Genomic DNA, 15,201 nt, shown 5'->3' on the forward strand with positions numbered 1-15,201 from the left:
AAACGCCTCAGCTTAGTATCTCTAAATTCTAACCTCTTCTAGGAGTAAACCATTTTAACCCAATGGCATCACTGTGGTGAACAGTGATAAAGTGAATGTTACAAAAACCATAGAAACTTGTAGCTGCTAAAGAACATTATACTGGCATAGCAATAGCTGTAATTACTGCTGGGGTGGTTGGTGGTATTAGTCATCAGGATAGGCCCTGATGGCCAGTTGAGTAACTGACCCTTGTTCTGGTCACATAGCTCTGAAGCAGCTACACTGGGGCAGGCGTCTTAGCTTGGGGAGGTGCTCGAGAGAAATGAGACCTGTCCGTGCTCCTGTCCTAGACTCTGTAATTGTTATAGAGACTGATAGCACTCATTCAGTTCAAATGAGGTGGTCCACATTACATGCGGTCTAAACTATCTGCAAAACCGTTCTGAACCCATTAAGATTGGACTTCAAGTGAGGCAGCTGCACTTGAGGTCTGGTATGAACCCTCATTCAATATTTTCATCTGCTAATTGTGATCCCACTCCCACCCCTTAGCATATGGAAGCTGGCAACTATTTCAGTTATCTTTCTGCCACTTATTTGGACTGTATTTACACTTTCCTGTTTCCTTTTAGATTTTAAATCTTATCTACCCAAGTAGTATCTTCCAGTCAATCTGAAATTATTGACATGTTAATAGTGCTCAGGCTTTGAACACCTTCATGCATACCACCAAAAATTCTTTCTCCATAATACCATAATCTAATTTGACTGCTGTTTTTAAGGTGGGAAACAATTTGGCCAGGTGATGCACTTTATTCTAATAATTCCAGGACCACAGGGAAAATGGAAATGAAGTGTATGACTGCAGAAAGACTGAAGGGAGCTGTTGCCTTGATCCAGGTGAGAAGAGTGTCATTTTATTGCCACGGCTTTCTAATGAAACTAGTGATGTGTCTGTGATGAACTCAGTGAGTCAGAATCTAGAGCTAAAACAATATTCGAGGTTGAATGAGTAGTGGCAAGGTCAAGGATTTTGAAGTGAGGCAAAGCTGCGTTCAAATCCCAGCTCACCCATTTAAATTACGCCTCACCTTAAAAAAGATACAACACCCCCCCCCGGGCTTCTCAGCCAACAGTAAAATGGGGGTGCACCTACATAAAATGTTTAGGTGGTTAATAGATGGGAAATATTAAGCTGAGGCTTTTTTCCCCTAGATGGCACAGAACTCAGAAGAGTCCAATTAATTTAAAGCACTTAAGTTCAAGATGGGAGCAACAGTAGATATTCCAAAGTGTAAAAAAGAAAAACTAGTGATTATTAGTATGAGAAATGGAGAAAGAGTGGAAATTGGGGCATTTAATGTGAATAAATTCTAAAGATTGAAATTAGGAAAACGGGTCAAAAGGTCGATTTAATGGTTTGAGAGTTAATTCCGTTTTTATCTGCTAGATATTCTTAACCAATCTGAAATATTTCCTTTGATGATTTTCCCACTTATCTACTTAGGATTCCTTATATCAGCTCATCCCACCCTACCATCCTACATCCCTGAGGAGATTAAGTGATGAGGGTCAGCTTGGTACATTCAGTTCCACAGAACAGAAGCAGGATGATCTAAGTATCCAATTTGCTTGTGATAAGGTAGGGGGAAAAAAACCACCCCTTCTTTTCTCCATTGGAATTTATACTATGAGAAAGGAGGCAGAAAGACAGCACATTTGAGTGAAATGTTTACATTTATATTGAAATATGCACTAAAACAGAATGAGATCTACTAGTTAATGAAACTTTGCCAAAGCAGAATCACAAACTTCCGTTGGGGGGGAGGGGGAGTTCCATCAGCTAGCAGCAGTGATCCCCAAGTAGGAACACCAAGGAGAAGCCTGGGAGACCCCACTCCAAAAATCCTCCTTCCAAGAGACCCCAACTCACTTCTCCCACATGCACCCAGAGATTTAGGAGCATGGACATGCTCCACATTTTCAAATATTTTTAGTTTCTTCTTCACTGTAATAAATATAAAACTGGCAATGCTCATACACAGCACAAACAGCATTTCAGGCTTTAGCATACACCTGTAAACAGTGACTAGGTTAAAAAAAATTAAAAAGAAAGTTGGAATTTTAACAAGAGAGAATTCTTAAGACCAGGGCATAAGCTACTCAACATTTGTTTTGTTGTGTTAAGGTTTTTGACAGAAGATTCAGGTTTAGGCAGATGCCCTCAACAAATAGACCCAAGTTGGCAGCCAGAGCACTGCCCATGGCAGTCTATTGTGGGCAGCAAAACAACAGGCCCTAGATCACCCCTGGCAGTGCATCTTCCACCTGCCACATTCCAGGTGTGACCACAGAAATCTTTATAGTGCCATCACCAGCTGCCACCTAATGTAGCAGAAATGGGTGGCCAAAGGAATTAAAATGTGCTGGGAGAGGAACAGAATAATACCTCTGCTAGCTGCCTGGAAAGTTGGCCCCTTAATCACAATGACAACTAGGATATTTCACTTGGACAATGCATTAAATTTATATAAATGCATGTGTGTGTGTGTGTGTATATATATATAAACCCAAAGATTAAGCATTAAGTTCTGTCACTGTAGCAAACTGGGATGTCAATAAAAGAAAAATAGATGAACACTTTTTGCCTAAAGCAGTGTTAAGAAAGCTGGCAAGTAATGAAAGCAGACTCAACATCTGCACATTAGCAATGGGGCAGACTTTCACTTAAAGGGACAGTGATTCAAATACTATTGCTTGATAGCTCTGGTAGATAGAAAATGTAGTAATATCCGAGGTTTATACACATAAGCAAAGGAGCTGAAGGTCAGTTCACAAAAGGATATTAATCCTTAGTTAAAAGAAGCTCAAAGCCTATGCTGCCGGAGTAACCTAATGGGTGTTTGGACCATAATCCCACCCTCTGACAAACAGAAGACCTGGATAGGAAACTGTCTTTTCACACACAAAATCATGGCTTCATTAATTCCTCTCCCAAGAACTATAACTCAGCTAAGGGGGAAAAAAAAAAATCTGTCTTGAAAAATTCAAGAACCTGGGCTACTAAAAATAAAAAGGAAATTTTAATACAGTAAAAAGTTTAGTAAACACGTGTATTTCCTGTTAATGAAGACATGATACATTCAGAAAAGTATGTATTTTTTGTTAAAAGACAAAAAGCAAAAACAAAAATAGTTCCTAAAAAGAGGCTTAACAAGAAAACAAATCAGCCCAAGTTCTATCCCTCTCAATCAGAAGTGGCTCTCAGCATGAGTCAGCAACCCCCTCCAACACACAAAAGCACTGCTACTGGCCTTGCAAGCAAAACATAAAACATATGCCTTAGTTATTAAACTTGAACGTTAAGCAGACTCATTGTAGAGCACATTTGGATGGTTTACTTCAATACCCACCTGGTCCAGTTGAAAATATTTGTTTGCAGATCCAGTTTGTACATATTTCATAGGTATATTGAACAATAAACCATCTATTGTCCCTTATTGTAAAAATGGCAGTTCTTGTAGCTCAATGCATTAAGATTATAAAGAGCTCTCTTGCAGAAATTTTCAGATGAAGACACATTAAGGAGAAATCTTGAAAGTTAAACAAACCTAGTTATTTTTTACTAAGCTGGTGGGATCAAGTAGAATGTCTTATCATGAAGAGCAGCTTCATTGTTTCCCCATAAGAAAAGGCCAAATTTTTCTAGACTGATATAATTTAAAAACTAGGCCAATAAAAAAAATAAAATATACACCTTAAGACACTAGTAAACTTGAAATAAGGGCAGGGCTTATGGAATGGAAAATAAAAGTTCTGATTTTTTTTCCCAAAAAAAGGAAACTGTAACAGGTTTTAAAGGAAAAACAAACAAAACAGACCAGAACTCTGAATGTAGATAGCACTACAAACGCTAGAGCACAGGACACCACACAAGAATGAATCACACATCAGTAATATCATCATGAGAGTAACTGGCTGGGGACTTACACTTCCAGCAACAGAGCTCCTTGGTCAGCAACAGAGCTCCTTGGTCAAAAATGTGTTAAAAGCTTGTAATGTCAACAAGGACCAAAAAATAGGGCAGAAAAGCTGCATGCATGGGTCTATTATAGACATGATATTCAGCAGCATAAAAATAATACCCTCCACAGAGTCCCCTAATTGGGGCAAAACCTATTTTTCACTGCTAAGCCTGGGAAAGACTACGAGAGTGGAACAAATTTACTTGTAACTATAGCATCTCCCACATTTGAATGACAAGTATGTCCAAGCTGATGCTGTATGTTAAAACACTGAGAATACATATAAGTAAAGCTAAACAAAAACAAAAGGCTAAATTAAGAACCTTAAAAACTTGGAAAACAAAAACAAAAACATGTTTTAAAGCCAAGTAGGTGTGATTCTGATCATTATTATATATGACATAATCCACAGAAAGAAAGGCCAAGAAAAGAATCTTCATTTTGTTCAGTACTTAGGCTTGATGTTGTCCTAGGAAAAACAGTGATAATTCAACAAATGTGTCACACATACAACTAAAAAGTCCCCTTCTGGTTTCAAATGAATTTAAACAATCTTCCTTGGCTAATTTTTCTCCTGTGTCAAACAAAACTTTCTATGTACAGAACCAATTTAAATCCTTCCTCCCCTTCAAACACTAGATATGAACATCCAGGAACATTCTACAATGCAAAGTGCCTTAAGAAAGAGAAGGATTCTGTAGTGCCAGTGACATAACTGATCTGAGGGAGCTGGGATGCTATTAACACTGATGGGAGCCAGTCAGGCAATGGTGGTTTGTTTCTCCTCAGGTGTTTCCTCCAACAACTGCATGATCAGTTCATGGAGGGGTTTGCAGATCTTTGCGTAGCCCCCTCCTGTGAGATGCAAAAAATCAAACATGTCGTGGCAGGAGATGGCACCGTCCGAGTGCACGAAGCCCCCATCTATATCCAGGAGCTGAACATTGGCAAGCTTCGGTAGGGAAACCTTGAGAAGTTGGTTCACCTTGGCATTCTTTTGCCTCAAAGGGTTGGGCTTCTCACCTCGAGGTAACAAACCCTGGGGAAGAGCAGAGAACATAAGATGAGAAGTCACTGGCTTTTCTCTACTTACTTATTTGTGATTTCAGGCACTCCCAGGACACTCGCCCATTTGGCACTTTTTACACCTTTCATTTCTGGAACACTGGACTAGATTGGTTTTAATAAAAGTTCTCTAATCATTCCTTCTCAGTTTCCTCATGAGTTCCTCTTTGTCCTCTTGTCCCTGAATTGCTGGTATTCAGCAGGGTCTTCTCCTCAGTCCACTGCTCTTCCTATTGTAAACACCAGCCCAGATCTCGTTCTGGAGCTTCAGAACTACATACTGAGTGTCGGCTGCAGAACCAGACCCGAATGTTCCTGAGGTGCCACCGACTTAACATGCCCCAAAGCAATTCATTATCTTCCCCGCAAACTATGATCCTTCTACATTCTACCAACTGGGCATTCCAACATCCCGAGTCTCTCATCCCATGTATTTTATCTACTTATCATTAAATCACTCAGCTTTTGAGTACTATTTTCTAATCCATTCTTTTTTTCTCTATTCTGATTATATACACTGCTATGGCTAGGGAATTTATCATAGCAGTCACCTCAATTAATATAAAACCTCCTGTCTTCCGACCTCCAGTGTTGTCTTCCCTTCACATCATTCTCAACATAGTCACCAGAATCATCTAGCTCAAATATACACCTATTTGTTAATGCCACATGGAACCTATTGTACTGCACATGAGAAACAGCTGGAAGAAATGTTGTCTTGATGAATTAAAAGACACATAATATTTGGTGTGTTAAAACAGAGATATGTATTAAATTCATTTTTAACTTTCATTCTTAACTTTTAGGTAAATCAGATATGGATAAAAGCCTGGTTTCATATAGTAAGAGCAAGGTTTTAACATCTCAAACTAGAAATGGCCTTTACAGATAATCAAACCTATTATAATAAAATTATTGTCAGATATCCTGACCTTTCAGTTGGTTTATAGCTGATGTCACACAATCAGTTATTGTTATTTAGGCCAAAATTTTGCCATCCGTTTCTCATACAGAGTATGGGTAGGAGGTCTTATTTCACAAAAGTAATTTTTCTGTAGGTATTCTAGTAAAAGAAAAATAGTATTTTGGGGGCAGCCGGTTAGCTCAGTTGGTTATCCCTGCATGGGCCACTGAGCTGTGCCCTCCACAATTAAATTAAAAAAAAAATTAAAAAAAAAAAAAAAAAAGAAAAGAAAAAAATTTTTTATACTCAGAGTAAATACTTGTTTTAAATTTTTTTAGCAAAATGTTGGGGCCTTGATTACAATTTATTGTGTGACTATAGTTCCAAAAGAGAATTATGACTCTTCCTTTCCTTGTTAAGCACCTCAAAAATGTCACAGATGAGGTTATCCTAAACCCTAGTTTATATGACTGTTAAAAGTATAAAGCTCTGCATCTCCTAGTTAACAAAGAGCAGCCCTCAGTGCTGACATATCAGTCTGGTTGAGATATAATGTGCAACCAGGAAGAATGGCCAGTGAACAATATACACAGAGGGTGCCAAAACAAATGTACACACATTTTAAGAAAGGAAAAAACTGTATTAAAATTGTAATACAATGAATGATGCTAGCATTTGATTAACACCATCTGTTGAACGAACATCATGCTATACATTGCTACATAATTCAATTCAACTTCGAAAAGTAATACATAGACAGCATCTTAAAATGTGTATACATTTTTTTGGCACCCCCAGTATTTTGTTCTGCCTTTCAAAGAATGCCACAGCAGTCAAAGCCATAAAGAATGATTAAGCCTCGGGAACATGGCACCATACCTATTGGAATTTTCAAGCAAGGATGAAAAAAGTAGCTTATATATTTGCATGTATTGTCCTTAATATATGAGTACCAAAGGTATGCCATGTGATTTCCCCCTATAATAATTAGTAATTGCTAAAATATTATGTTGAAAAAAGAAAAATATTATGTTCCTAATCCCTTTACCATGTAACAACTACTTTAATTGTTGCCTTTTCTAATTGTATACTTCTAAGTAATTCTAAATAAAATATATATATTATTTAGTTTTCCAATTTTTCACTTACATACGTCATCGTTTTCACACAGTCCTTGTAATTGTCCTATGATTAGTGCTATTACGGTCAATGACTTGTGCAATCATTCCCCCGTTGGGTTGACTATTTAGATTATTGCCAATGTTTTAGTGCAGGCAGAACCACTGTATGTCAAATTTAAAAGTCTGGGTGAAACAAAGAATATTTATGGAGGATTTATTTAGCAACTCTCATGCAACAAATACGTCCAAAGCAACTACTATGTACCAGGCACTGTACTTAAGAGGTGGACTCTTAACCACAATGTAATCCTTTCTAGAATAAGGCAAGATATAAACAAGTAAATTAAATTAAATTAAATTATATTAAATTAAATTAAATTAAATGAGATACCACGTTAAAAAAAAAAACGACCTGGCTCCTCATCCCCCATAAGGTAAAAATCCAAACTCCTAACATGGCATACAAATTCCTACATGACCCGGCTGTGGCCTTTCTCCTAACCATCCCAGTCTCAAACTTTATTCAGTGACAACCCTAAAATTCTTCTAGCACTTTTGTTCACTAACCCAACAAACACACACATGTATAAGCCCTTGATAATGTTCTTTTTCCCTTCCTTCCTATCTTCATTTGTCTGGAGACCAATTAATTCTTTAAAACTAAACTTAGATATCAACTTTTATGTCTAAAATATACCTTGTTCTCCCCTTGCTCCCATTAAGCATACGGTATAATAATTCTCTCTTTATGCTGCTGTGTCCATTCACTAGACTGTGAGCCTTGAGATGGACTACGTCTTTCTGTTTTTGTATACACAGGACCTAGGATAGTTAGTACCTTCTGAATAGTAATTTTCACATGTTTGTTGAGTAAGTTACTACCTTCTTAACACTGTCTCATTAAAGAACTGAATACTTATCAGATTTTGCTAAAATATACATTTTTAATTGGGCTAAGAATAACTACAGGTAAACTTTTACACTCAAATAGACGGCTATTTATCTCTGAGATAATGAAGACTTAATGCTTTAACTCTACAAAGGACAACAGTTTCTGTTAGGGGTAAGACTATAAAGACCCATTTTCTTGGTGACAGAATCTCTGATGTGATAGAGAATTTAGAGATTCTAATAAATAGACCGCCTTTAACATATTAACAGTGCAACAGAACAATGTATCTAAGCTAATCCAAACTGAGATCTAATAAAAAGAGACACAGGACTAGGACAAGTCTCTTATGAAGTTTTAAAAATTATCAGAAGACAGTAAAAAAAAATAATAAATAAGGCCCCCTGAGACAACAAAGAGGATTTCCACTTTTAAACAAGGATAAGCAGATAAAAGATGACCCCACAACTGGTCTGGGAAAGGAGACCAGTAAGACAATGGGATATATCAGGGAAAAGTGTCTCAGGAGTATCATAAACTGCTTCTACCTAAAGATTCTTTATGCTGATGAACGATCATATTTCTAAAAGATTCCTCACCTGACCTAATGACATCAAGGTCTCCACCCACCCAAAGACTACATACCAATACAATGATTTTGGCCTGTGGCTGCCTTGTGTTGATAAGTTGTACAATGGCCTCGATTCCACCTGCTACTTCTTCTGCCGTATTTTCATGGTTGTTTGTTCCTACCCAGACAACAATGACCTATAATTTAGGAAAGAAAAAGGGGGGAAGGGAGATAAATGTCCAGGAATAAAGGAGATTCTCAAATGGTGCTGGATAACTTCAACTGAGCAGCCACCGTAAAACACTGATTCACGCCTCATCTATATCAGGGTAAATTCCAAGAAGATTAATACTTAAGTGGTAAAACTGTATTAGAAGGAAATAAGAGAATTCTTTTAATGTGGGGTTGAAAGCTAATCTCTTAAAAAGATAATAAAATCAATGTATAAAAAAAACCCCTGCATGTCAAAAAAATTAAAATAAAGTGAAATCTAAGAAACCTGGGGGAAAATGTTCGCTCCATACCATTAAGTCTCCCTCACTAAAAGTACCTTCTAGGAAAAAAATAACGAAAGTACCCAAGAGACTGTAATGGGTATAAATACACAGTTGCACTCAACAAAAAGAGTCACTGGATGCATTTTTAACAGGTTTTTCTCTTTAAAAAAATTAATTTTATAAAGTGGCTGTCATCCAGAGACATACATTTTACTATGACTCAACGAAGTAACTTTCCATCCTGTCACAAAAGAGAGGAACATGGATGAGTTTTTTTGTTAGAAAGGCAATGAATAAAATACAATTAGAGCAACTGTTACCAGTGAATCAGTTTTGTCTTTTTCTTCATTTGGGATTGAAAAAAAAATTATATGCAAGACGTCTATAATGTGATAAGGTGCTCGTTACATGATTATGGTGAACCTTTGTTCACATCTGCTTCAAATTTTCTTCAGAAGAACTTGGGAGGCTTTGATTATGCCACATTTGTTTATATGGTTAAACAGATCCAAAATGACTTCCTGAAGTGGATGTTGGCCCTGCTCTCATGGCCCAGTTTCCCCCTCATACTGCCTCAGGTTCACAGAACATTAGCATCACATCTCTTCCTACAGGTGAAGAAGACAGTTGTAACAATTACAAATACCACCCAAGCAAGCAATACACTGATATCTTAATTAAATGTGTATTTACAATGTTCTTAAGCAATGACAATATCATTTATCTTAAAAGGGGCATGAAACAAAGAACAATTGTGAAATATGCTTTAAAGAAGCAATTTTTTTTATTATCAGCTTCAGACAATTTAACTATCTGAAAAAGACTCAAGATTAATGATATTCTTTAAAAAATAAGCTTCATTTCACCTTAGGTTTAATATTCTCCAGTTCTCCATTCTTTAGTCTCCACAAAACATGTCTTGTTGTATCTCCCCCAATTCCAAAATTCAGTGCATGGAGTGGGGAAAAAAGCTCTCGCCATATCTAAAAAGAGAAAAACTTGATTTAAGCTAAAAATCGTAAGAAATAAAATCCCTCAATTGCAATGTGTTGTAAGACATCTGAACTAACACTTTCCATTTTCTGTATTCAAACAGGACACTGCAAACTGGTGTGCTACTCACAATCTGAACGGCTCTAAGACGCCATTGTATAGATCAGCGCGTCATGCAGCACTATGTCTCAATTCAGGAACAGAGTTGCAACTCAACCTGATGCCCCTTAAGAGGCAGCAACATTTATAATTAAGTTTCCAACTCAATAAACTCTTCTTTCCCTTTATTCAACCATTTAAAGGAACAGGGTGAAGTAGAAACACGAGATGAAGAAATTTAGAGTGCTGGAGGCAAAAAGAAATGAAGCTATCTTTTCTTTTAAATTTTCCTTGGAAGAATGCCTAACCTTAAAAAAAGATTTGGAACAGCTCACTACTAAAATACATAAAATAGGCCAGCCGAGTGCTCGTTGGTTAAGAGTTGGCTTGGGAGCGCAAGCTCTGAGCAGCACAGCCGCTGGTTCAGATCCCACATGGGCCAGTGACACTGAACCCTCTACAGCTAAGATGGTGAACAACAGCTCAACCTGGAGCTGGGCTGCCATGAGGCGATGGCGCAGGCTGCAGTGGGGCTGCCATAAGCTACCGTGAGTGGCAGGCAGCCAGCATGAGTGGCCAACAGCTGGCGTGAGCCGCCATGAGCGGCTGTCCAATGGCCGGCGACCAATCTGCCTCAGCCGGGAAAAGCGCAATGATCACAATACCAACATGGGCCAGTGAAGTGGTGTCCTCCACAACTAGACTGAAGAACAAAAGGACAGCAACCTGTCTGTTCCCTCCCCCAATTCCCCAATAAAAAACATAAAAATAAATATATAAAATTTAAAAAAAAATAGTAAAACACAAATAGTAAAACTTGAAAATCATGACTAGGACAAATATAATAAATATAATGTGAAAATTCTTGAAAGCCAAGGCAAAAAAGGGAGGTTTATTTATAAACAATGGTAATTTTTTTTCTCTCATCACGCTTAATGGCACAAAGAATTCCATTAGATAGGTCTGATTTCCTTTACACTCTGAATTAGAGATTCTGTAATACCTATGCCTAAGTATCATGCCTAAGTCTATAGGTTCAGCTCAGAATGAAAGTTTGCTAGCGATGAATATCAGATTTACACTAACAGCCAAGAGCTGCCCCTCCCTCCCCCTTCTTTCCACCTTTACCTCATATTGCTGCATTAACTGCACCATGGAGTCCCCCACAAACAGTACATCAGGCTCTTTGTCTTTACAGTCGAGGACGAATCTGTTGTGCTGGTTTAAAGAAGAAATAAAAATTACAAACTGCATTTCTTTCCCTGTGAGATTTCTTAGACTAGCCAGAACAGTTGTCTAACTAGTTACTCTGTTGTTAAACATTCTATTTGGTCTGTTGCTAAAGTTGATTCCTTGATTTGCAATTAAAGCTGGAACTTTCTTCCCACCCTTACCATATGATCAATTCTAGTATGCTCAAGAAAACTGGAGTTTTACTGAAACCAAAAGATAAAAATACATTTAGGGCCGGCCGAGTGGCGCGATGGTTAAGAACTGGCTTGGGACGCCAGAGGCCCCGGTTCGGATCCCACATATGAGGGTCAGTGACACTGCCCTCTGCATCTAAGATGCTGAACAACAGCTCAACCTGGAGCTGGGCTGCCGTGAGTCGCCGGCGACGGCGTAGGCTACAGCCCCTGTGGCAGTGGGTTGCCATGGGCTGCCGTGTGTGGCCAGCAGCCAGCGTGAGCGGCCAGCAGCCGCAGTGAGCGGCCATCCAGAAGCCGGCGACTGATCTGCCTCACCCGGGAAGAGCGCAATGATGGTGCCAACTTGGGCCAGTGAAGCAACCTCCTCCACAACTAGACTGAAGAACAAAAAACAGTAGCAACTTGTCTGTTCCCCTTCCCCCAATTCCCCAGCGCTGTTCCCATCCCCCAAAATCCCCAATAAAAAAAAATCTAAAAAAAAAAAATACATTTAACATGTTTTTAAAAAAATTTATATTTTCATCAAACTTTTAAAAGGAAAATTTCAGATATACATACAGAAAAGTTGAAGTAATACAATGAACACCTGTACATCCTCCATCTATATTCAATAATATTTCCCCATATTTGCTTTATCATTGTGTGTGTTTGCTGAATCATTTGCAAGTAAGCTACAAACATCGTGATTCTTCGCCCTTAAACATTTCAGTATGCATCTCCTAAGTATAAGGACAGTCTCCTATAAACTATTACATTTAAGAAAATGAATAATCCCATAATATCTAATATTCAATCCATAGTCAATCTTTCCACTTGTTCCAAGGGTTGGATAAAGTATTATATCTATTTCTTCTATCCATTCAAGAGGTATGTATTTTATTTGGATGTTTTTAATATGCCTTTGAAAATGTCTGTTAACTCCAAATGTGAGACACTGGCAAACTAGGACCCCAGCCTTTCTCAGTCTAATCCAAGTTTAGAAGCAGTAGTGACTTAGTCCTGGAATGCTTCTCTTTGCTCTAAAGGCACAAGATACTTTTTAAAATGGATTTTACCTGTCAATGATAAAGGACAAAGTTTAAATTTTTATATTCATCCTTGAAACAAATTTACACGATGCTTTAGGCAACAGGTCCCTAACCCAGTCCTACAGAAAGGTCCAAATGCTGTTTCTTTTTCTCAAACTACATTCAGTTATGCTCCCCCTAGGAATTAAGGTAGAGCTACTATTTATCTGCTGATAATACCTATGGCAGATGACACTGTGGTAGAACTGAGATATTCATCTGCTATCGGTGTAAATACAAAAATACTTCTGGAAATAATTCGACAATTTATTGAAATATTTCCTCTCTTAAGGTGATGGGATTTGGATTGCTTTTTCTTTATTCTCATGTCCATGTCTCGTGTAAATAAATTACTATTAAAAATTACTATTGGTCGGCCGAGTGGCTCAGTTGGTGAAGAGCTCACTCAAGAGTACAAGCTCTGAGCAACAGGATCGCCAGTTCGATGCCTGGCCTGAGCTGAGCTGCCGCGGAGCTGCCAACAGGTGGCAGGATGGCTCAGCTAAAATAAATAATACATAATAAAAAAATAAAAATTACTCTTGTTTCAATAAATATTTTTAAACTGAAGGGATGAGCAAGGATAAAACTTCAGCTAGTGAGCAGGTGCACTTTCACATCATTCTCGACTGTGTGTACTATATATAGTCCAAACTGCCTTTCAATAAAGTAGCTCACATTTATAGAATGTCATGGAATTGAGGCTCTGCCGTTCTAACAGTTCTACAATAATATTCAACATTTTCCTTTTAAGTATAAAAGCAGGGAAGTTTGGAAAAAATATAAAAGATCAAAACAAAACACCTCTAATCCTACCATCTTAACTCTGTAACTATTACTATTTTGGGTTTTTTTCTTCTTGACCATTTATTTTACATAGTTGAGCTATTATGTATACTTCCTTCTGGCACAGTGGTTTCAGGACAGAAAAACCTATGTTCAAATCTAGCTTGTCTACTTTTAGATCCGCTGACCTTAAGCAAGTACATAATCTTAATCTTTTTTCCCACAAGTGCTGGCAACTCTGTTTTAGAGCTGTGAAGATGAGAGTTCTAGGAAAGGGGCCCAGTTTTTGGCTGGCACCCAGTAGGTTCTCAATAAATAGCAGCCATTGTAACTCTACTTAATGGTATACTAGGAAGTATTTTTCTATGTACTCATAGCTACATGATTTTCAGAACCATAATTTTTAATGGCCACATAATATCCTACTGAATGCATCCATTGACACACCCATTTTTTTTTTTTAGCCTTTTCTCCTATTGATAGACTTGCCAGTCGCCTCTTATTTACTGTGAAAAAATTTACACATATTTGTTACATTTTGGGAATTCTTAAGTCAAAGGAGATTAATATTTTCATGGACCTTGGATATAGTTCCAAATTCTTAACAAAAGGGCTACATCTATCCTGGCTCCAGCAACGTATCAGAACTGGTTTTACCATATTCGCACCTGCACTGGATATTAGTATTTTTCTTTCCCTCCTTTCTCTTCCCATTGTTTAAATCTGTACTTTTGTATACAAAGAGCTAAACACTTCCTGTCATGTTTATTGAGATACTTATCTAGTGGTATTTTCAGGATATTTTTACTGATAAAAAATATCAATGCTTCATCTTTAATATTTACTGCTGATCTTTTCCTCAGTCTGCTCCTAAGCCTTCTTTTTCTGGTTAATGTTTTGATATGATTTGTATTAAATTTATCTATAGTCAAGTCTTTCAATATCATCCTTGAAAACCTTTTATTATGGAAAATATAAAACATACACAAAAGAAAACACACGAATCTCCACGTATCTATCATCAGCTACAGCAGTCATCTAACTTATTGCCACAATTAGTTCAGTCATTCCCCAAATTACTGCCCCATCCAGCCTCAAATTATTTTGAAGGTAACTGAGGATATAGCATTTCATATATAAATATTTCAGTATGTACCGCTTAAAGGAATTTTAAAAAATGACAATACCAATTCTACTTCCCCAAATTAATAGTAATTCTTGAACATCAACAAATAACCAGTGTTCAAATTCAATGTCAGAACATTTTTTTGTTTTAGTTTTTAAAAAAAATCAGGATCCAAACAATTTGTTTCTTAAGTCACTTTTAATCTACAAGTTCCCCCTCCATCTGTCACCATCTCCCAAACTTATTCTCTAAGAAATGTGATTGATAACCTATAGAATCTCCCGTAGTCTTCATTTTGTCCTTTGCATTCTTGTGGTGGTGGTGAACGTGTTTATTGCTTCCAGCTATTGCTTGATATGTGGTAAAGTCTACATTAGGGTTTGATATTTTGGCAATACTTCACGGGTAGTATTGAGTATCACTTCAATACTTGTTTTAATCATAATTTGTTCTTTTTTTTAAGCTGAGTCATCCTGCCACCTGTTGGCAGCTCAGCAACTGCTCAGCTCGGGCCAGGAATAGAACCGCTGTTGCTCAGAGCTCAAACTCTTTTTTTTTTTTTTTTTTTAAAGATTTTTATTGGGGAATTGTGGGGATGGGAACAGTGCTGGGGAATTGGGGAAAGGGGAACAGACAAGTTGCTGTC

The 15,201-nt window shown here is 37.6% G+C and overlaps 1 protein-coding gene across 1 annotated transcript in view; it reads right to left on the bottom strand.

The window, feature by feature from the left end:
• Positions 1 to 1,700: 1,700 nt before the first annotated feature.
• PAFAH1B2 (platelet activating factor acetylhydrolase 1b catalytic subunit 2) overlaps positions 1,701 to 15,201 on the bottom strand; it is a 25,841-nt gene continuing 12,340 nt past the window's right edge. Inside the window, exons 3-6 of the mRNA XM_019647502.1 lie at positions 11,275 to 11,364; positions 9,921 to 10,037; positions 8,632 to 8,754; positions 1,701 to 5,046 (exon numbers count right to left, since the gene is read on the bottom strand). Coding sequence (XP_019503047.1) covers positions 4,768 to 5,046; positions 8,632 to 8,754; positions 9,921 to 10,037; positions 11,275 to 11,364 — 609 coding nt within the window. The 3' untranslated portion in view covers positions 1,701 to 4,767. The remainder of the gene's footprint in view (positions 5,047 to 8,631; positions 8,755 to 9,920; positions 10,038 to 11,274; positions 11,365 to 15,201) is intronic.

Source organism: Hipposideros armiger, unplaced genomic scaffold (genome assembly GCF_001890085.2).
Source record: "Hipposideros armiger isolate ML-2016 unplaced genomic scaffold, ASM189008v1 scaffold_111, whole genome shotgun sequence".
Classification (NCBI taxonomy): domain Eukaryota; kingdom Metazoa; phylum Chordata; class Mammalia; order Chiroptera; family Hipposideridae; genus Hipposideros; species Hipposideros armiger.